The 22,287-nt window shown below is 38.6% G+C and overlaps 1 protein-coding gene across 1 annotated transcript in view; it reads left to right on the top strand.

Annotated features, from left to right (window-relative positions):
- STAG2 (STAG2 cohesin complex component) overlaps window positions 1–18,553 on the top strand; it is a 59,608-nt gene extending 41,055 nt beyond the window's left edge. The window contains exons 25-35 of the mRNA XM_072124726.1: window positions 964–1,138; window positions 3,227–3,366; window positions 3,567–3,668; window positions 7,233–7,381; window positions 8,174–8,302; window positions 8,408–8,613; window positions 8,696–8,885; window positions 12,195–12,308; window positions 13,776–13,902; window positions 14,303–14,380; window positions 16,672–18,553. Coding sequence (XP_071980827.1) covers window positions 964–1,138; window positions 3,227–3,366; window positions 3,567–3,668; window positions 7,233–7,381; window positions 8,174–8,302; window positions 8,408–8,613; window positions 8,696–8,885; window positions 12,195–12,308; window positions 13,776–13,902; window positions 14,303–14,380; window positions 16,672–16,695 — 1,434 coding nt within the window. The 3' untranslated portion in view covers window positions 16,696–18,553. The remainder of the gene's footprint in view (window positions 1–963; window positions 1,139–3,226; window positions 3,367–3,566; window positions 3,669–7,232; window positions 7,382–8,173; window positions 8,303–8,407; window positions 8,614–8,695; window positions 8,886–12,194; window positions 12,309–13,775; window positions 13,903–14,302; window positions 14,381–16,671) is intronic.
- The last annotated feature ends 3,734 nt before the right edge of the window (window positions 18,554–22,287 follow it).

Genomic DNA, 22,287 nt, shown 5'->3' with positions numbered 1-22,287 from the left:
AGGTTTACCTAATTTGGCAAAATGATTGCACCTCCTGATCAATTAGCTGCATCTACAGTCTGGTGAAGGGAAAATCTAAACTGGCAAAAGAAGCACCAACAATATTCCTCTGTGTTTTTTTTTTTTTTGGTGCAGAAATATCATAGGCTACAAACATTTGATGCTTCTTTTTTTTTGTTAAAGTACATATTTCCTGCATGACAAATGTCAGCTAGGTAATTTCTAATCAATCAGTGTGACACTTTTGGCTGGGAGCCAACAATGGGCTAGGGAGGCAGGGACTTCTAAACTCTACTTTAATAGGTTAGAAGCTGTTGTAAAGGTTAGAGAACATCTACCACCAAGATTAGACTGTATGTAAATGAGCCTGAGGGGCTCCAGGCTACATTAACACATATGCACCATGGAGCCCCTCAAGCTAATTTGCTTACAGTCCTTCATCCTAGTGTTAGATGCCCTTTAAGCTAGCTCTCTTCCTTGTCTGTCTGTGCATTTTCCTATAATTTAGAAGTTATGAATTAGCTTAAGTAATTTGAAAATCCCTGGAAAACCCCTTTAAATCTTTAGTTTATGAATGTGAAAAGTGTGTTATGAGCAAAATAAAATGATTGTTGTTCTGTATGTACATACTTTCTATTTGAATGATTATTATTAGGGCCAGAATTCGATGTATTGTTCTCTGGGAGGTAAGCCCATTAGTACCACCTTGTGGTCACACTAGGAAAACTGCTTCAAATATGTGACTTCTGTAAATGAGAGCCTTGAAAGAGCCTCAACAAATCAATGTTACCATTTACCATATCATTTATTCAGTACTTTTTTATTAAAACATATGTCAGGGGATGATATGATAAAAGTTCAGAGCAAATTATTGCATGTTATATTAAACTGCAAATATTTTATGTAGTATTTTTCTGTATATTTAAGTAACGTATTCCATTTTATTTCCCTTATCTGTTGCAGGCATTTACTATTCTCTCTGATGTGCTAATGATCTTTAGCCATCAGATTGTAGCTGGTGGCCGTGAAGCTTTAGAACCGCTTGTGTATTCCCCAGATTCATCCTTACAGTCTGAATTACTAAGCTTCATTTTGGATCATGTCTTCATTGACCAAGATGATGATAACAGCAGTTCAGGTAAAGAACTATATATGTGAACTTTTTATCAGAATTTTTTTCTTCAGCTGTGTACATTGAGTTTTAAAGAAAGTCTAGCGTCCGTATTAACCAAGCAAAGCTGCTGACAGTGTTTGGTAGCAGCTTTGGGGAGCTGTATAGTCAATTCCCTTGTATGTTTTACTTTTTAGAAGAAGGTATTTGCAGAAATGCATTAATATTGCAAAGTTGGAACTGTACTTTGAGCACTGTAATGCACTGGTGAGAGAGATCTCACAAGACAGAACCTCCCCTTCTGGTTAGATAGTACAGCACAGGGGGAAGGACTGGTGAACAGATGATTCCCTTAGTGTACCAAGTTCAGCTACGATACTAGACTATTAATCCATTTTCAATGTCCTGTTGCAACTTATAACACAAACAAAAGCAAATTTGTTGGTATGCTCAATTTAACCCTTTCAGGACCTTACCCTTTTTTTGTTTTTTCATTTTTCACTCCCCATGATCAAAAATCCATAACTTTTTTATTTTTCCATGTCCAGAGCTGTGTGACAACTTGTTTTCTGCGGAACAAATTACACTTCATAGAGATTGTATTTATTATTCCATGCCGTGTACTGGGAAGGGGAAAAAAAATTCCAAATGCAGTGAAATTGGGAAAAAAACGCATTTGTGCGGCGCCCATACTACAGTATGGCAGTATGTGTATTTTACTACTTTTACATTATAATGTGCTGATAGCACATTGTAATGCATGGGTTAACCCGAAGTAGCCTCGGGTCTTCGTGAGACCCGGGGCTACCATGGCGACGGATCGCCTCTCCCCGATGACGTCACGGGGAGTGGCGATCCTCGAAAAGATGGCGGCGCCCATGCGCCGCTATCCTTTTGAAGCCGCCGGCAGCTTTGCCCGCGGCGATCAGCGGGAAAACACCCGCGATCGATGCTGGCACTGATTGCGGGTGTTACCGGTAAGCCTTTGCTGCAATATGCAGCTAAGACTTACTGGCTATGGAGAAGGCTCAGCGCCTGAGCCCTCTCCATACACCCGCGGCCGACCCGTGACATGCTATTACGTCACGGGTCGTGAACGGGTTAAAGGGTTTTTCTGGCCCTTGAAATGGTCATTTATCCCCCATGCTCTAAGCCTATTCTAGGTATCGGTGATCAAAAAAAAAAATCCTGCAAAAACCTTTTAAGTGATCTGCTGTGTCATATATCCAGAAAATATATATATATATCCAGAAAATCTTCAGAGGTCTTATGGAGTCAATTTGACAAGCCAGAGTTGTTTTTGTTGACCATAATGTTCATATTATGTGTGATACATGTGTTTATACAATGTTATAATTTCTGTTATAAGCACAGAGACATTCCTCTGTGATACTCATATTGAAGAATTCTTTAAAATTTTGTCTATATAGTTTATACGGTTGAAAAAAGACACTTGTCCATCAAGTTCAACCAAGGAAGGGAAGGGATTGGATGAGGAAGGGATTTAGGGGAAGCAATTCTATATAACATAACCATCAATGTTATTTAGGTGTAAAAAGGCATCTAGACCCTTCTTGAAGCTCTCTGCTGTCCCTGCTGTGACCAGCGCCTGAGGCAGGCTATTCCACAGATTGACAGGTCTCATAGTAAAAAAGCCCTGTTGCCTCCGGTGATTAAACCTTGGTTTCTCCAAACGGAGACAGCGCCCCCTCGTCTTTTGATTTGATCTAATCTGAAACAATTTATCACCATATTTTTTGTATGGACCATTCATATATTTAAATAAATTAATCATGTTCCCTCGTAGTCGTCTCTTTTCCAGACTAAATAAATCTAGTAGCTTCAATCTTTCCTCATAACTAAGACCCTCCATACCCCGTATCATTTTTGTGGCTCTACGTTGAACCCTCTCCAGCTCCAGTGTATCCTTTTTATGGACCGGTGCCCAGAACTGGACAGCATATTCCAGGTGTGGCCGAACCAATGCCTTGTACAGTGGTAATATTACATCCCTATCACGAGAGTCCATACCACTTTTGATACATGAGTGTTTGACTATGTTTGTTTGTTTAACCTTTGCTTAGTGTTCTGTTTCCCTCTCCTCTTATTTTATAGATGGTCAACAAGATGATGAAGCCAGTAAAATTGAAGCATTACACAAAAGAAGAAATTTACTTGCAGCTTTCTGCAAACTTATAGTGTATAATGTGGTGGAAATGAATACTGCGGCTGATATCTTCAAGCAGTATATGAGGGTATGTAGATCAAGTTATTTGTTAGTCTACATGTATGGAGACTTTAGGAGCTAGCATAAATCTAGTGTAATCTTTACCTTTTGCAGAGATGTTTTTATATTTTTATATTTAAATATCTAAATGTAAGTTGACCCATTATGATGCTGATATTATTCCTCTTTTAATGACCAATTACTAATTCAATTATTTTCATTTTGCAGTACTACAATGATTATGGGGACATCATAAAAGAAACCATGAGCAAAACTCGACAGATAGATAAAATCCAATGTGCAAAGACGCTCATTCTCAGTTTACAACAGGTATGCTATACTGTGGATTAGGACAAGCTAAAATAATGAACCCAGGGATAGTATGTGTACTTTTATCATGTATAGGGTAGACTTTTGTCTTCAGTGTTTGGAGGGAGTGGACACTAGCTTCTCAAACTTTGTATAAATCAAAGGTAAAGTAAATGTAATAAATTACTTTAATATGTTATCAGAGAAAAGTGTCTTCTCCATCTGCATGGCTCTTGCCAAGCTGATTATACATAAGAGCGGAAAACTGCAGTGAAATAATGAATAGAGATTGCGTTGCTGCTTATGCTCAGACACTGTCCTACTGGTTCATTCATTAACAGGTTGGGTACACTTACTTTTTAGTGCAGGGGTCCCCAAACTCTTTACATAGGGGGCCGTTCACTGTCCCCCTCAGACCGTTGGAGGGCTGGACTAAAGTTTAAAAATAAATAGCGGTACATGTGACCGCATCCATAATACATTATTTAATATACTGCACCCCCTAATGAACTATTTTATATATTATTTATATTAATTGGGCATATTAATTATTAAATAATTATCCCTTTCCATTAATTATTGAATATGCATCCCCCCATTAATTACTAGACTGCCCCATATAATTATTTCCTATGCTGCCCCCCACCATTAATTATTTTCTATGCTGCCCCCCACCATTAATTATTTCATATGCTGCCCCCCATCATTAATTATTTCATATGCTGCCCCCCATCATTAATTATTTCATATGCTGCCCCCCATCATTAATTATTTCATATGCTGCCCCCCCATCATTAATTATTTCATATGCTGCCCCCCCATCATTAATTATTTCATATGCTGCCCCCCCCATCATTAATTATTTCATATGCTGCCCCCCCCATCATTAATTATTTCATATGCTGCCCCCCCATCATTAATTATTTCATATGCTGCCCCCCCATCATTAATTATTTCATATGCTGCCCCCCCCATCATTAATTATTTCATATGCTGCCCCCCCCCATCATTAATTATTTCATATGCTGCCCCCCCATCATTAATTATTTCATATGCTGCCCCCCCATCATTATTTCCTATGCTGCCCCCCCATCATTAATTATTTCCTATGCTGCCCCCCCCCACACCATTAGTTATTTCCTATGCTGCCCCCCATCATCAATTATTTCCTATGCTGCCCCCCCATCATTAATTATTTCCTATGCTGCCCCCCCCCCCCACACCATTAGTTATTTCCTATGCTAAACCAACAACATTAATTATTTCCTATGCTGCCCCTTATAACTTACTATTGTTCCCCGGCTGCCACAATCTTTTTACTGCCCTTTTTAATAAAAAATAAAAACCCTGTACTCGCCTATGTCTCCCGTCATCTCGCGGCTGCGCATCCTAGTTCATGGAGCGCTGTGCGCCTGGGTTGTCTACCGGCCACATTGCTCCAGTAATAGTGCTCGATCGGCGGTCTCCAACCGTATCAAGCGCTATACAATGACGGATAGGAGTTTCCTGTCCGGACAGAGGCTCCTGCCCGACTGTCATGGGCCGCAGGGGCCCGGATCGAAACGGTCTTCGGGCCGTAGTTTGGGGAACCCTGTTTTGGTGTTAATGAATGAGAATGGAGAACATATGTTAATGCACAAATATACATTTGTGTAATGCTACGCACAATGGCTAAATGTATCTTATGGTATTTGGTTATAATAAATACACTTTTTGAGTGCAAAACCTGAATGAATTGCCAGCCGAACAGCCAATCCAACAAATTGATGCCCCTTGTTACTAGCCATGACGAGGGGTGGTCAATCATGGCCCTGACTAGCAGCAATGGGTTGTCAGTTTGCCAGATTGGATGTTTGGCTGGCAATATGTCTGGGTGGGGGGCATAGCTTTCCTATCCCAGGGCTTTGTAAAATAATTATACTGTAAACCTTCCGCAATGTAGGCTGGTTAAAAGAGTTTGTTGGACCTAAATGAAGAATGAAAATGTATATTATGACATTTTTATGTATGATCTTTTACTAAGCATCCTCTAATTGAATGTCTCTTGTTAAAGTGAACCCCTCATCAGAAATTGGCCAAATAAACCACTAGCAGTATGTTATCAAGCAGCTGAGCAGCTTCTAAATCTAGTTTCTTTCATGGCCCAGTGTGGTGGCATCATCAAGAAAATCTACTTTGAAGTGAAGTGTAAATTGCTTTGATGAAGTCAAGGAGGTAGATAGTTTAACATTCGAGCTTTCCCCTGCCTCACCATTCCTCCTTCACTGTAATTGAAGATCCTAAGTCCAAGGAGATCATTAAGCAGATCATCTGAAGTCCGATGCATGTAAATCACAGCGGAGGAGGCACGTAGAAGCAGGGAGAACTTAAACTCTCCACCTCCCTGACCTTATAAAACAAGTTAACACCTGACATCAAAGTTCTTGATGATTCCCCAAGCTGGGCCATGAAAAAACATGATTGAGAAGCTGTTTAGCTAGTTGACAAAATACTGTAAAAGTTTTAGGCCAATTTCTGATGACTGGTTCCCTTTAAAGGGGACCTACCACCACGATTCTACCTCTAAAGGTAGAACGGGTGGTAGGTGGATGAATGGGACGTAAGGATAGCCCTTTTTGGGCTAATCCTTACGTCCCGGCTATCCTTTTGTAAACTTTAATCAGTTGATATGCTAATTTATTTAAGCGGCTACTGGGGCGTGGAGTAGCCGACATGAGGCTACTAGTCGCGGCTACTCCACGCCCCAGTAGCCTTGTTCCTCCGCCTACCATGTAATCTTCGGCGCGCAGCACCTCGTAGCTGCGCGCCCTCGTCCGAGCACCCGGCGTCTGCGCATGCGCAGTAGCGCCGGCCTCGGAGCTACGTCCGCGCACCCGTAGGCCTGCGCCCCGCGCATGCACGAGGGCGCGCAGCTACGAGGAGCTGCGCGCCGAAGATTACTCGGTAGGCGGAGGAACAAGGCTACTGGGGCTTGGAGTAGCCGCGACTAGTAGCCTCATGTCCGGCTACTCCACGCCCCAGTAGCCGCTTAGATAAATTAGCATGTAAACTCATTAAAGTTTACAAAAGGATAGCCGGAACGTAAGGATTAGCCCCAAAAGGGCTATCCTTACGTCCCATTTATCCACCTACCACCCGTTCTACCTTTAGAGGTAGAATCGTGGTGATAGGTCCCCTTTAAGCTCTCAAGGTCAGAATAGTTTAAATACACATTAGATTTTCCATAAGCGTGCATTCACATTCGTGAATGATTTTAGGGGAAAATGCATCAAATTAAGGCCTCATGCACATTTGTGCAAAAACTATTCGCAAATGGGAAAGTACTCAGCACAATGTCACCATGCATAATAGAAGTCAACGGCTGCTGTGAGCTGACTGCAATTTGTATGGCTAGTTCACGGCTCCCATGCGCGGTCATGTGCATGAGGCCATATGTTGATAGTACCCAAAAAACGTGACATATATTTGAGGCTGACATTTACATTCCTACTGTGGATGTGTTTGCAGAGTGATGGTCCTGTTGACATTCAATGGCAGAATATAGAGTATTAATTGTTAACATTTTATTTTTGTCCTCTTACACAGCTTTTCAATGAGATGATCCAGGAGCACGGCTATAACTTTGACCGATCGTCACCAACGTTCAGTGGAATAAAAGAGCTTGCTAGGCGATTTGCTTTAACCTTTGGACTTGATCAACTTAAAACCAGAGAAGCCATTGCAATGTTACACAAGTAATCATATCCTTATTTTACTTTATATAAACCTTATTTGGACAAGTTTTTAAAGCTATCTGTGGAGGTCAGCCCACGCATTGACTGGAAAATGGTAAAAGATGCATTTTTGAGGGAACTTTGATATGTGCCAGATCACTGAAAATAGAATTTGAAACCATGGCACACATTTACAAAGATTAGTATTGGAAGACCTCTCAAGAACGGCACAGCTCATGTGGTGCTAGTTTGACACGTTACATTAATTTGGCAAGATTATCTTCTCTTAGTGTCTACTAGCTGTACATGGCAGGCGTCTTATAATGACGCATGTAAATCCAGTTGCTGCTATTGCTGTCGCTTGCCATGCAAAGCAGATTAGCTCTTGCCTACAACAGTAGCCATGACATCCAAAACAAATAGACGGTACGGTGTACTGCCGGGCAGCTTGACAGCTGATTTCTAAATTTCTTTTGGTGTGATGTAATTCTACAGTGTGCGCTGCTATTTCAACTTTGGGAGGTATGCTGAACCTGTGATGGCTATGATCTTAAAAATATTATCTGATCTCCAGGCCAACACCGAATATTTATTTACAGAATCTTTCTAGAAATATTGTAATCTTCTGTACCTTTTCCTAATACTAATAATCTATGAAGAAATCCCAAGCTGAATGGATGTTAACCTATAGTCTACAATGTTCAATATTTTAATTCTGAGTTAAAGATTTAAATATTAGATGTTAGCGTTATTAGATATTATACTAAAACTGATGATTTCTCCTATGTAATCTCTTTGTGTATATTTTTTTAGGGATGGTATAGAATTTGCCTTTAAAGAGCCAAGCCCGCAAGGGGAGGTCCATCCACCTCTAAACATGGCCTTCCTTGACATTCTCAGCGAGTTCTCATCTAAGCTTCTGAGACAAGACAAGAAGACAGTGTAAGTGGTGCCAATATTTGTCATGCATCTGTATTGTACAATGATCTCTACAAGATATGAATAAATGAATGACAACTGAAACACCCACAAATCTTTGTTTTTCAGGTACGCATACTTGGAGAAGTTTATGACCTTTCAAATGTCTCTGAGAAGAGAGGATGTCTGGCTACCACTCATGTCTTATAGGAACTCTTTACTAGCTGGAGGAGACGACGACACTATGTCTGTAATGAGTGGAATGAGCGGCCGAGGCTCTTCGGTAAGGAGTAAAAAGACAAAACCAGCAACAGGCAAACGGAAAATACCAGAAGGTACGCCACAAGAACAAAGTGCATGAAGTTTTGCTGTTTACATGTTATATGAATGTCAGTTTAAATCTTTTTTGTATTTTAGCTGAAGAGAGCAGTAGCAGCGACAGTATGTGGCTAAACAGGGAACAAACAATGAATACACCAGTCATGATGCAAACTCCGCAGCTGACATCCACCATCATGAGAGAACCTAAACGATTGCGGCCTGAAGAAAGTTACATGCCGGTTTACCCAATGCAGCCTGAGCATCACCAACCTGCCATTGATTATAAGTAGGTGTTTTGTTTTTTTTTCTTCTTTTTTTTTTTTTGCAATATCCTTAACGACCTGGCCCTTTTTAGTTTTTTCACTTCCATTTTTCACTTCCCACCTTCAAAAATCTATAACTTTTTTTTTTTATTTTTTCACTTAAAGAGCTCTGTTATGGCTTGTTTTCTGTGTGACAAATTGCACTTCATAGTGATGGTATTTAATTTTCCATCTCGTGTACTGGGAAGCGGGAAAACAATTCCAAATGCAGTGAAAATGGTGAAAAAACCTCATTTGCGCCGTTTTCTTGTGGACTTGGATTTTACAGTTTTCACTGTTTGCCCAAAATGATATGTCTACTTTATTCTTTGGGTCTGTGCGATCATGGGGATACCAGATTTGTATAGGTTTTATAATGTTTTCATTTTTTTTTTTTTTTTTTTTCCATCTTCTGGTGTTAATAACTTTTTCATACTTTGGTGTACGGAGCTGTGGGGGGGACTTTTGATGACGTTTTCATATGTATCATTTTTAGGACTGCTATCTTTTGATCACTTTTTATTGATTTTTTTTTTTTTTTTTAAATATTTTTCAAAATGGCACAAAAGTATATATATTTTGATTGGGCATTTTTGGCCGCGGCGATACCTGATGTGTTTCTGATTTTTACTGTTTATTACCATCAGTTCTAAGGAAAGGGGGCGATTTGAATTTTTAGGGTACTTTAACCCTAGGTTGTCTGATCAATCCTAACATATACTTCCATACTTCAGTATGGCAGTATATGGGGATTTTCCTCCTCAATCATTACAGTGTGTTCATTGTAACGATAGGGTTAATACGAGTCAGCCTTGGGTCTTCGGAAGAAGCGACTGATCGCCTCTCCCCGATGATGATCTTTTTGATATATGCAGCAAAGACTTACCGGCTATGGAGAGGGCTCAGCCTGTGGGCCCTCTTCATGCATCGGGACCCGACGCGCGCCGTACTAGTACAGCACGTGTCGGGAAGGGGTTAAAGAGTTATTTTTACACCTGTTATGGTTGGACACCCACCGCTCCTTGATGAAGATGGTATGTGTAGGTGCACAAGTTCGGGAACCACCCTTGATAGTCTCAAAGGATAAATACTTGTCACTTAAATTGAAGATTAAAGAATATTTATTTTTGCAGTAAACATTATAGGAATTCAAAATATATGTGATATTTCTCAAGACTTTCATCAGACACTGATAGTTGCCACAAAGTTGTGCCGGGCTGTCCCAAGGCTGTAGCATCTCTTTTGAATGGCTACAGTAGCATGAGAGGGCACACTAACTATCACTAGCGTCTTGTGCTACTGAGGACAACCCTCCATTTAACAAAAAAAGCTATGACCTTAGCACAGCCAGGCTTCCTTGTGTTAAACTTACAACGTTTTGGCATCTATCCATGTCTGATGAAAGTCTTGTGATGAGACCGAAAACGGCACATATATTTTGGATTGCTATTATGTTCACGTTTTTGGCAAAAATAAATATGGATTTCTTAACCCCTTAACGCTCTGCGCCGTAGCTCTACGGCGCAGAGGTACAGGGAATGTATGAAGAGGGCTCACGGGCTGAGTCCTCTTCATACAGAGGTGGGGGTTGTTGCATATTGCAGCAAACCCCCACCGCTAATAACCGCGGTTGGTGCTTGCACCGATCACAGCTATTAACCATTTCACTGCCGCCAGCAAAGTCGCCGGCAGGATTTAAAAGATGTCGGCGCGCCGGCGCAGCCATCTTTATTACGATCGCCGCGCCCCTGAACGTCATCAGGGGGCGGCGATCGGTTGCCATGGTAGCCTCGGGTCTTCGTTTGACCCGAGGCTTAATGGCTTCTGCAGATTCGTTACAATGAGCCAATGGCTCATTGTAATGAATGAGCTGCAAAAATGCCATATATTGCAATACAGAAGTATTGTAGTATATGGTAGGAATGATCTGACCATCTAGGGTTAATGTACCCTAGATGGTCTAAGAATTAGTGAAAAAAAAAGTTTAAAAAAAAAAAAAATTAATATTAAAAATTCAAATCACCCCCCTTTCGCTAGAACTGATATAAAACATAATAAACAGTAAAAATCACAGACACATTAGATATCGCCGCGTCCCAAAATGCCCGATCTATCAAAATATAAAACCGGTTACGGCCGGCAGTGACCTCCGAGACGGGGAAATGGCGCCCAAATGTCCGAAATGCGACTTTTACACCTTTTTACATCACATAAAAAATGATCAAAATGTCGCACAGACCTCAAAATTGTAGCAATGCAAACGTCGACTCATTTCGCAAAAAATTGCATATCACGCAGCTTCGTGCACCAAAGTATGAAAAAGTTATTAGCTTCAGAAAATGGCAAAAAAAATTTTTCTTTTTTTTTGTACACATTCGTTTAATTATTGAAAATGTATTAAAACACAATAAAACCTGTATAAATTTGGTATCACCGAGATCGCCCCGAACCAAAGAATAAAGTAGGCGTGTTATTTGGAGCGAAGAGTGAAAGTCGTAAAAACTGAGGCCACAAGAACGTGACGGGCGGGTTTTTTTCAATTTTTCCACATTTGGAATTTTTTTTTTCAGCTTCGCAGTACACGGCATGTTAAAATAAATAACATCACGGGAAAGTAAAATTTGTTACGCACAAAATAAGCCATCACACAGCTCTGTACACGTAAAAATTAAAAAGTTATGGATTTTTGAAGGTGGAGTTCGAGAAATAAGCGAAAAAACCCTGCGTCCTTAAGGGGTTAATCTTCAGTTTGAGTATCTATGATTTGTTTTTACATCATTGATATCCATCACCTATTTAGAGAAGATCGCTATTCTGGTCAAAGTCATTACACTAGTGGCCTAGTATGTGCACCCTTGCTGTATTTCCATAGGACATCTGGGGAACCCTCTTGGGCTACATTCACACTGACGTATGAAGGACGTATATACGGCCGATATACGTCCTCCATAGACGTCAATGGGCGCACGACCTGTCCTATCTTTCTCCGTAGTACGGCACCGTGCGCCATTAATTCCTATGGAGAGGGGCGGGGGTGAGCTGCGCTCACCTCCTCCTCCTCTCCCCGTACACTGCTGTTGCATCGGCAGCGTGAATATAGCCTTACTCCTCATCCTTCTGGGTCATAGCATTCACACCTCAAGTGCTCAGACTAATTCGCTATCCTGTGAATAAGAGGTGATGTTGGTGGAAAAAAATAACCCTATTTAGTTGATTTATATTGATGGTTTTTGCTTGATATGAACACTGTTACAACAAGACTGATGATAACCCTAGGCTCTTTATGTGTTTAGCACACAGGTAACGTGGATGCTTGCTCAGCGACAGCAGGAAGAAGTAGCGAGACAACAGCAAGAGAGAGCGGCAATGAACTATGTAAAGCTGCGGACTAATTTACAACACGCCATGTAAGATACGGTTTGCAGAGTCTTTGACTTTATATCTGTCGCTAACTTTTTAACAAAGTTTTATATAAATCATTGATGGCAAATGAAGACTCTAAGTCACATAATGACAGAAAACAGTGCTACTCCTTATGTACACATATTGGACTACGGATTGCTGAAAGGTTAAAGCTTTAAAGAGGACCTTTTCATCAGCAAAAGTTTACTGATAATGGGGCTTTTGGAATTATTTATGTAGCATTCACAGTTTCAAATCAATAGGTGGGAATAATGTTTTTAGCTCTCATATTGGATGGGCTCTGCCAGGCTGTAAGTTCTCGCCTGTGACTCCAAAACTGATAGTAGAGTTTGAGTATTTTCAGTACTGTGAGTATGCTCACCTTGAGTATTTTCATTACATTGTATCTTACCTTGTAAGATGGGGCTGAAATAGTCTGACTCTACTGATCTTATGGAAGAGATGCAAAAATCCTCCGATCCTCTTCTGGCAGCCCTGGGGCTGCGTGGCTTCTTTCAGGAGCTGGGTCCTGCCCACTGCTTTAGGGCTTCGCTTGTTCAAGCCAACCTGTAAAAGTAAAGAAAAAAACACTTTGTTTTAAAAACACTTTAATAAAAAGAATTAATTAAATAACATTAAATGTACTACAGTTAAATTTGGTATCAAACTTTGTGGAGCGTTTTTGCTATTTTTATCCACTGAGAATTTGTACACTTTTTTTTTTTTTTTTTTTTTTTTTAAATTCATAAACATTCATTTTACCAAAAAATTAAAAATTTCAAAATTGCACACGATTTTGTTTTTATCTCCTGTATAACAATTGAAGGGCTAACAAACTTCATGAAAATTGTTTTGCATACGTTAAGGGGTGTAGTTTCTAAAATGGGGTAATTTATGGGGTTTTACTTTTATTAAGGCCTCCTACAGTGACTTGAAATCTGAGCAGGTCCTGCAAAAGCATGATTTTGTTTTTTATGAAAATGTGAGAAATCGCACCTAAAGTTTAAAGCCCCATAACATCTTACAAAAATGAGAGGATGCGTTAAAAACCATAGAGACATAAAGCAGACATTCGGTTAATGTTGGTTATCAAGTTTTTTGACTGTGTAAGGAAAAAGTAGAACATTTTGAATGTCAAGACGTTTTCCAAATTTTCATCAAATATCGGTTTTTCATAAATAAACACATACCACCAAAATTTTTCAGATAACATGAAGTACAAAGTGTCACGAGAAAACAATTTCAAAATCACTTTGATATGTTAAAGCATGGGCAAATTTGAAAAAATGGGCTCTGTCAGGAAGGTGAAAAGTGGTTTAAGACGCTAAACTCATCATTAAGAGATGTTTGCCCTCCCCATGATGATCATGACCATCATGTGTGCTTGATGCATTATTCATCTTTGTAGGACAGACTTGTGTCAATTATATATACATAATAAATTTATTCATACTATTGAAATTTTTTTTAAGACGGCGTAACCCTGGGCTAATGGAAGATGATGAAGAACCAATTGTTGAAGATGTAATGATGTCATCTGAAGGCCGAATTGAGGACCTTAATGAGGGCATGGACTTTGACACAATGGATATTGATTTAGTAAGTTTTTTCTTATATGTTGTTATTTGTATATACCAAGTATACATACCTTGGAGAACAGTGTATTCATATATTGAGTACAACATTTTATTGGACCACAAATAAACAGACTTAAGTCTTCTGTAGGCCTAGTTTCAAAAGTACATCAAAGAAAGAACAAAGTTCTCATACTTAAATGGTGAGGGCATTGTTAGTGCAGTCACTGACCTGACATCACTGTGCAGCATGTGAGATCTGAGTATGTGGCTGTGTGTTATGCAACAGCACTGGGAAATCAAAGGGGTTTGCTGGACTCCTTTAAAAAATTGTATATAGACAGATATTTGAGGCCTGTGAATTGTGCTTGATTGCCTTTTTTTGGTTTGTAGTTAAACATGCCTGTTTGCTTTCTTTTCTCTAGCCGCCATCTAAAAATAGACGAGAAAGAACAGAGCTCAAGCCCGATTTCTTTGATCCTGCTTCAATCATGGATGAATCTGTAAGCTTAAAATATATAATCCCCGCCATTCTAAAAATAATGAAATGAGTGTGATTTGTAACCTGTTACTAGAGGTTGTAGTGGTCTATACTTAATCTGTTTAGGTAGACATGTCACCAATCATGTACAGAAACGTATTGTCCTTGTATATTTTGTATCTGTAATCGCAAATCAGAAAAAAATTTAATTCTGTAGTGAAAATTTATTTTTTTAGGATTTGACTGTTCTAGAAATGTTGCTTTGTGTAAACTGACTGTGCCAGACATAGATGACTAGTGTAAGATTACAGAGACTCATCAACTATTAAACAGACTGATATAGAATGGTGTGGGAGAAATTCCTTCTGCATCCACCTTGGGCCCTGTGATAGGTGTATTACAACTTATTGTCTTTGCCTAAAATTGAAAACATTTTCTTTGCATTTCTAGTTAAAGGAAATCCCACTTTGAGCACACAATTGATTTTTCTTTGAAATGAAAAGTTATATACTATCCGTATTTAGATTCTCTAGGAAGCTTCATTGTTTCCTTCCTGTGAATATAAACCAGTCCCTAGGTCATGTGATGTCACACACGTGCACGACTCATTATATCACAGAGAGTAATCGGAGCTGTGCGTCTGTGTGATCTCACATGACAAGGGACCGGTTTATACCCACAGGAGGAAAACGACAAAGATTCATGTTAAATATCAACAAGCAAAGATTAAGAAAACTGTGAGGAATTAATACAGAAAGCATATTTGAAAATACTATAACTTGTCATTATACAAACAATATCATGCATTTTCTGAAAATTGAAAACCACTTTAATGATGTCCCTGTAGGAAAGGCGATCAGCAACAGCTTATTTAAGGGGCTGCAGCATTAAAGCAGTAGTCTCTTTTTTTTTTTTTTTTTGGCAAATTAATGTTGTTGCTTGTATGATGAAAAGTCCAGATTTCCCATATACTTTCTCTATTAATTATTCCCAGTTTTCTAGATCTCTGCTTGATGTCCTTCTATAGAAAGCATCTATGGATAGAAATCTGACCCTGGTCACACAGGTGCTCGGCTCATTAGTATCACAGAGAGTTATCAGACTTGTGTGATATAACGAGCCGTGCACCTGTGTGACCATGGTCAGATTTATGTCCACTGGAAATAAACACAGAAGCTTCCTATAGAAGGACAGCAAGCAGAGATGTAGAAAACCATGAGGAATTCATAGAGAAACTGTGTTGAAAAATTGTATAACTTTATTATCCATACAATAACATTTTATTTGGTGAAACAGGAATACCCCTTTTAGTCGTATTTCTTTAAAGTGACTGATATGTAACAAATACAGCTTCCGAGAAGTGGCTAACATGGTGCCTGACAAAAGCTGTTATGGAACGACCTCTTGGCCTATCCCAATGGTTGACCAAATAGCTCCAGAAACTTAATCAAGCTCAAAGCTGTGCACATAACACACTGCATGTGTCGCTGCACAAATACTGCTATGTGTCAATCTACAAGGTGCAAATAAATTTAAAAAATCAGGTTTTCTTTCTGAAGTTCATCTGCTGGGATTTCTGGGAGTCTTCTTCAGTTTTTATTACCTTTGCATTCCTATGGGTTAAACCATCATAAATACTTGACATTTATAGTCCTGTTGTTGTGTAGTGCATATTATTTTTCTTTATGGCGCCTTATCAGATGTGATAACTGCCTTGGGGTGGTTTTACACTCAGCTTATTTTTTGCCAAAAACCTGCTGCCACAGATGCTTTCAAAAAGGAAGGTAAACCTATACATCTCCTCCTGTGGGATTCTCATCTGCAGTGGTGGTTGAGAAAAAGCTGTGTGTGAAAGCACCCAAAGCGTTCTTCTGTTTAACCACTGTGGTGGTCCATGAAAGAAAATTGTCTTGCTTTTAACAGGGTTTTTTTTTAATGCTTAAAAAAAAGATTTGTATAATATGGTCATATAGTAATAATGAATATTTTGCGGCACTTTGCCAAAAATTCACAGAAAAGCAACACAAGAAAAGTTTGTTAAATCACTTATCATGTAGAATACATGCAAAGGGCAAGATTTACCATTGAAAATATTCTGTTATTCACCACATTAGACAGATGATGGCAGCAACACACATCTTCATGGGTATAGATATCTCCCCATAACATTTCATATATTTTTCTTTTGTACTATTATTTTGCTACTCTCCGGTTTAAAGACTTTCTTTTTTATTTTTTAAGTTTTCCATTTCTATCTATCTACATTTTTTTACATACTCCTAACTTCCATTTGTTTTTTTTTCTTCTCTCTAGGTTCTTGGGGTATCAATGTTTTAATACCAGTTCATCTATCAACTCTGTGGTGAAGTTTTTTTTTTTTAAATGGAAGAGAGAAAGTTTTTAATGACAGATTTGTGGTAGATAAAATGAAATTCTGTACAGAATTTTCTCTAAGGAGAATTTGATATGCTTACCAAGATTAAGTGCATTGAGGGGCAGTTTTGAATGCCTGGAAATAATAAAATTAAAAAAAAAAAAACTATAAAGGACAAGTAAACTGTTTTGCAAATAAGCTACAATGTATTATTTTGGAAAATAAATCCTTTATTTATATATATATTTAGGTTGTCCAGTTGATGATGCCCTTTCTTTCATTTTAATTTTGTTGATTTTAATAAGGAATATTCATTAAAAAAAAATCTTGCCAGTGAATAGTGTTGACTTTGACACTATGAGAAAACTGATGGGAGTTTGCATCTATTACCTGACATAGTTTTGGATTTTTTTTTCATTATGTTTTTTTTTTTTTTTTTTTTTTTTGACCATCACACCATTTTTAATGGATATCCAAGTTGTCGTTAACATTTTTTTTTATAGATTCCTATGCCCATTTTTTGTGTTAAAGGAGCCTTACTGAAAACCTTTTTGCAGATATGACTTCTGATGGTTAACTGCTGGCCGAAGGTATCGATACATAACCGTGCTCACTCCCATCCATCAACCTAAAAAGTTTGCTTGTCCTTTAAGAAAACATGTCATGTCATGAAAATCCTTCCAGTAGTGCCACTGTATTTTGTCTCCAAATAATAAAAAAAGAAGCTTATTGTAGTATGTTTGCAGAAAAAAAAAAACTTTAAACAGAAATTATACAGCTTATTAGAGTGTGGGAATAGGGTTCTAAATTTTAAATAAAATGAAATATATATATATATATATATAAATTGGTGCTGATTTTATAATTGCGCAGTTTGTTTAGTTTTTTTCTTACTTTTAAATTCCAAGTTAAAAAAAAATGAGGTTTCAGAAATATATTGAAAGTTTTAACAATGTTTAAAATAGTTGAAGCGTGAATACTCGCTTTAAAATGATTTTTAAATTTGTATTTTATATTGTTTTATCTATTTGTCTTTGCAAGCAGTCTTCAGGTTAAGTATACTTCCAGCAGGTTACCGTACATTTCTTCTATTTTTATCTTCGTCTAAGAGCCTAGAAAAACTTGTAAACACTTGGCTTATTCTAGAAAAGCTTTGTTTCCACACGTCATCCTTAGTTCACAACTAATAGTCAATATTTGCCATCTGACATCCACTCATTTTTGCCAGGCTTAGGCAGCTAGACATTTAAAGTAAATTTTAACTTATATTTCATGTGTATATTTTTGTCAGTTGTCTTTCATTTTTCCAAGGTTTTAAAGTCATTCCATGCCTTATGCTTGCAATACACAAACTTCTCTTGTGTACAAAAGAAAAAAAAATGCTGTTAAAAAAAATTGTAACAATCATGTTTAGGCTGTGGTAGCCAAAAACCATAAATTATCTAGAGAATTCTAAAATATAATTTTTTTTTTCTGAACATCATAGTTGTAACACAAAACCTGATATGTCTAAATCATGTTACATAAAGTACTCCGTGTCTGAACGACTGCCTACCCTACCTTTACACCACTGCATTTATTAGAACTGCTGAAAAGACTATGTATATACCATTTTAAACCTAAGTTGATTTCTTTCTTACTCTAAGCAGAGTATATCTTTGTGAAAGCAGTTCCTACAGCTTTGTTTTCAACCAGCTAAAATGTTTTATATATTTACCTAACCTGTTGTCCTCCACATTCTATTGTCCTCTGTACCGTTTTCTGATTTGTATTTATGTCTTGAGACAGTAACTTTTTGAATAAAATTAAACCTACAGTATATCAAGTTTAATTTATTTTATTCTTATCTGACACTGTATTTTGTTCTGGTTGTGTTTTGGCCAAAAATGGATCTGTGAGGTTTTCAGTTCACTAAAATTTAATAGGCCTCCTTGTTATGTGAGGGGTGAAGTGACATCAACTATTTCTTGACAAGAATAAAATACCTTTTCTACTCAGACTTTCCATTCCCACCACAAGGTCTCTTTAAACTATTGTATATACTCAAGTACAAGCAGAGATTTTCAGCACAATTTTTGTGTATATAATATGTTTAATTTATTTTGGTAAGAAAATGTTATATATATTATTATTATTATTATTATTATTATTATTATATTATATTATGGGATTCTTCCCCTAGGAACAACTCAGAAGAAAAAAGGTTAACAAGTAGTAGTAGACAATTAAACAATTTGTGTCTTGGCTGATTCCACCTATATAAGGCCGGACCACACACACAACCCTTGTATGGTATATAGCAACAACGTTTCAACATTTAAAGGACACCTGTCATCAGGTCTCTGTCACTATTTCTGTCACCTCTACCTGTTGTAGCAGCTCACAAGGATCCATCACAGCCTTTATCTAAGCAATTCATACATTAATCATTGCAAAATCATATTTTCTTTATTATTTTTGGTGTAATATATAGACCCCCTAACATCTCTGAGGAAAAAGAGGGTCACCTATATAAACAGATGGAGCGGGCTGCACAGGAGGGGACCGTAGTGATAATGGGAGATTTTAACTTTCCAAATATAAATTGGGATCAGGGCTCTTCATCTGTGAAGGGGAGGCATTTTATCAACTTTCTGCAGGATAATTTTATGTTGCAGCTTGTAGAAGATCCCACAAGAGGTGACGCATTGTTGGACCTTGTGATTTCTAACAATGAGGAGATTGTCCAAAATGTCAGTATCCGGGAACCCCTTGAGAACAGCGATCATAATATAATTATGTTCCTCTTAAACTTTAAAAAGCAGAAACAGGTGGGAAAATCAAAAACTTTGAATTTTAAGAGGGCTAATTTCCAAAAATTCAGGGCTACAATACAGGATATAGACTGGTATCAGATACTGTCACATGGTGATACTAATGTTAACCCTTTCAGGACCTGACCCTTTTTTGTTTTTTCATTTTCATTTTTTACTCCCCATGATCAAAAATCCATAACTTTTTTATTTTTCCATGTACAGAGCTGTGTGACGGCTTATTTTCTGCGTAACAAATTGCACTTCATAGAGATGGTATTGAATATTCCATGCCGTGTACTAGGAAGCGGGAAAAAAATTCCAAATGCAGTGAAATTGGTAAAAAAACGCATTTGTGCCGCCTTCTTGTGGGCTTGGATCTTACGGATTTCACTGTGCGCCCCAAATGACATGTCTACTTTATTCTTTGGGTCGGTACGATTACAGGGATACCAAATTTGTATAGGTTTTATAATGTTTTCATACATTTAAAAAAATTAAAACCTCCTGTACAAAAATTTTTTTTGGGATTTTGCCATCTTCTGGCGCTAATAACTTTTTTATACTTTGGTGTACTGAGCTGTGGGTGGTGTCGTTTTTTGCGTATTTTGATGACGTTTACAATGTTATCAATTTTAGGACTGTACGACCTTGTGATCACTTTTTATAGAATTTTTTAATTTTTTTAAATTACAAAAAAAGTGCCATTTTCGAATTTGGGCGCGATTTTCCGTTACGGGATTAAACGCAGTGAAAAACCGTTATCATATTTTGATAGATCGGGCATTTTCGGACGCGGCGATACCTAATGTGTTTATGATTTTTACTGTTTATTTATATTTATATCAGTTCTAGGGAAAGGGGGGTGATTTGAGTTTTTAGGGTTTTTTATTATAATTTTTTTTTTTTTAACTTTTTTTTATTTTTATTTTTAGTACTTTTCAGACTCCCTAGGGTACTTTAACCCTAGGGGGTCTGCACGATCCTATCATATACTGCCATACTACAGTATGGCAGTATATGGGGATTTTACTCCTCATACATTACAATGTGCTGATAGCACATTGTAATGCATGGGTTAACCAAAAGTAGCCTCGGGTCTTCGCGAGACCCGAGGTTACCATGGCGACGGATCGCCGCTCCCCGATGACGTCACGGGGAGCGGCGATCCTCGAAAAGATGGCGGCGCCCACGCGCCGCCATGCTTTTGAAGCCGCCGGCAGCATTGCCGGCGGCGATCGAGGTGAAAACACCCGCGATCGGTGCTAGCACCGATCGCGGGTGTTACCGGTAAGCCTTTGCTGCAATATGCAGCAAAGACTTACCGGCTATGGAGAGGGCTCAGCGCGTGAGCCCTCTCCATGCACCCGCGGCCGACCCGTGACGTGCTATTACGTCACGGGTCGTGAAAGGGTTAAATGGGAGAAATTCAAATCTATCCTGGGTTTTTATACTTCTAAATTTATTCCAATAGGTAACAAGTATAGACGGGCTAGATTACACCCTTCGTGGCTTACAGCTACAGTTAAAAGGGCAATTAATGAGAAAAAGAGGGGGCATTTAAAAAATATAAATCTGACGGGTCACCTGAGGCTTTCAATACTTACAAAAAACTTACCAAAATCTGTAAAAATAAAATCAAATCAGCCAAAATACAAAATGAAAGACAGGTGACTAAAGATAGTAAAACAAATCCCAAGAAATATTTAAGTATATCAATGCAAAAAAAAAAAATAGGTCAGAACAGGTTGGACCCCTTTATTCTGAAAATGGGGCATCGGTGAGTGGAGACCAAGAGAAAGCGGAGATACTTAATAGGTTTTTTAGCTCCGTTTATACGATAGAAGAAAGAACTTCCGACGTGGGTGGTGCCAGTGCGGGTCATGCATCCTGTAATATACTAGCCTGGCTGAATGTAGACATGATCCAATCTAAGCTCAATAAAATCAATGTGTACAAGGCTCCTGGACCAGATTGGTTACACCCCAGAGTTCTTAACCCCTTAATGACCGCCCTATCGGGATTCTACGGCGGTCATTAAGGGTACTTCTTCTGACCCGACGCCTTTCTACGGCGCCGCGTCAGAAGAAGATTTCGGGACATCGGGTCAGTATAGTGCCGGTGTCGGGCTGTGATATCACAGCCCAGACCCGGCACTAACACCCGGGATCGGAAAAACCCTGATCCCGGGTGTTTAACCCCTTACACGCCGCGGTCAAGCATGACCGCGGCGTGCAAGTGTGTCCCCCGTGCATCGGACCCCCCCGGTGTGCTTACCGGGGGATCCGATCCCTCCTGCCGCTGCCCCGGCTCCCGACGAGTGACCCGAGGCTGTCGGCTCTTCTTCTCGCCGGGTCCTGTCTTCCTGGCAGGACCCGGCTGTAAGTAACTGAGCATGCGCAGCATGCTCAGTTACTTACACTATACACTGCAATACAAGTGTATTGCAGTGTAAAGGCTTGAATAAGCGATCGGATGATCGCTTATTCAAGCCAAGAAGTAGAAAATGTAAAAAAAGTAAAAAAAAAAAAAAAATTAAATCTTTTTATAATATAATTAAATAAATAAATAAAATAAAAGTCCCATAATCTCCCCAGTAACACATAAAATGCAAATACAGTAAATAAAACACAAAAACATACATATTTGGTATCACCGCGTCCGTATTAATCTGTACAATAAATCTAAATCAATATTGAACCCGCTCGGTGAACTACGTAAAAAAAAAACTCGGAAAACTTCTCATAATATACAATTTTTCAT

This window comes from Engystomops pustulosus, chromosome 9, assembly GCF_040894005.1.
Source record: "Engystomops pustulosus chromosome 9, aEngPut4.maternal, whole genome shotgun sequence".
Lineage (NCBI taxonomy): Eukaryota > Metazoa > Chordata > Amphibia > Anura > Leptodactylidae > Engystomops > Engystomops pustulosus.
The sequence above is the reverse complement of the archived record's forward strand: the minus strand, read 5'-3'. Positions and strand labels throughout refer to the sequence as shown.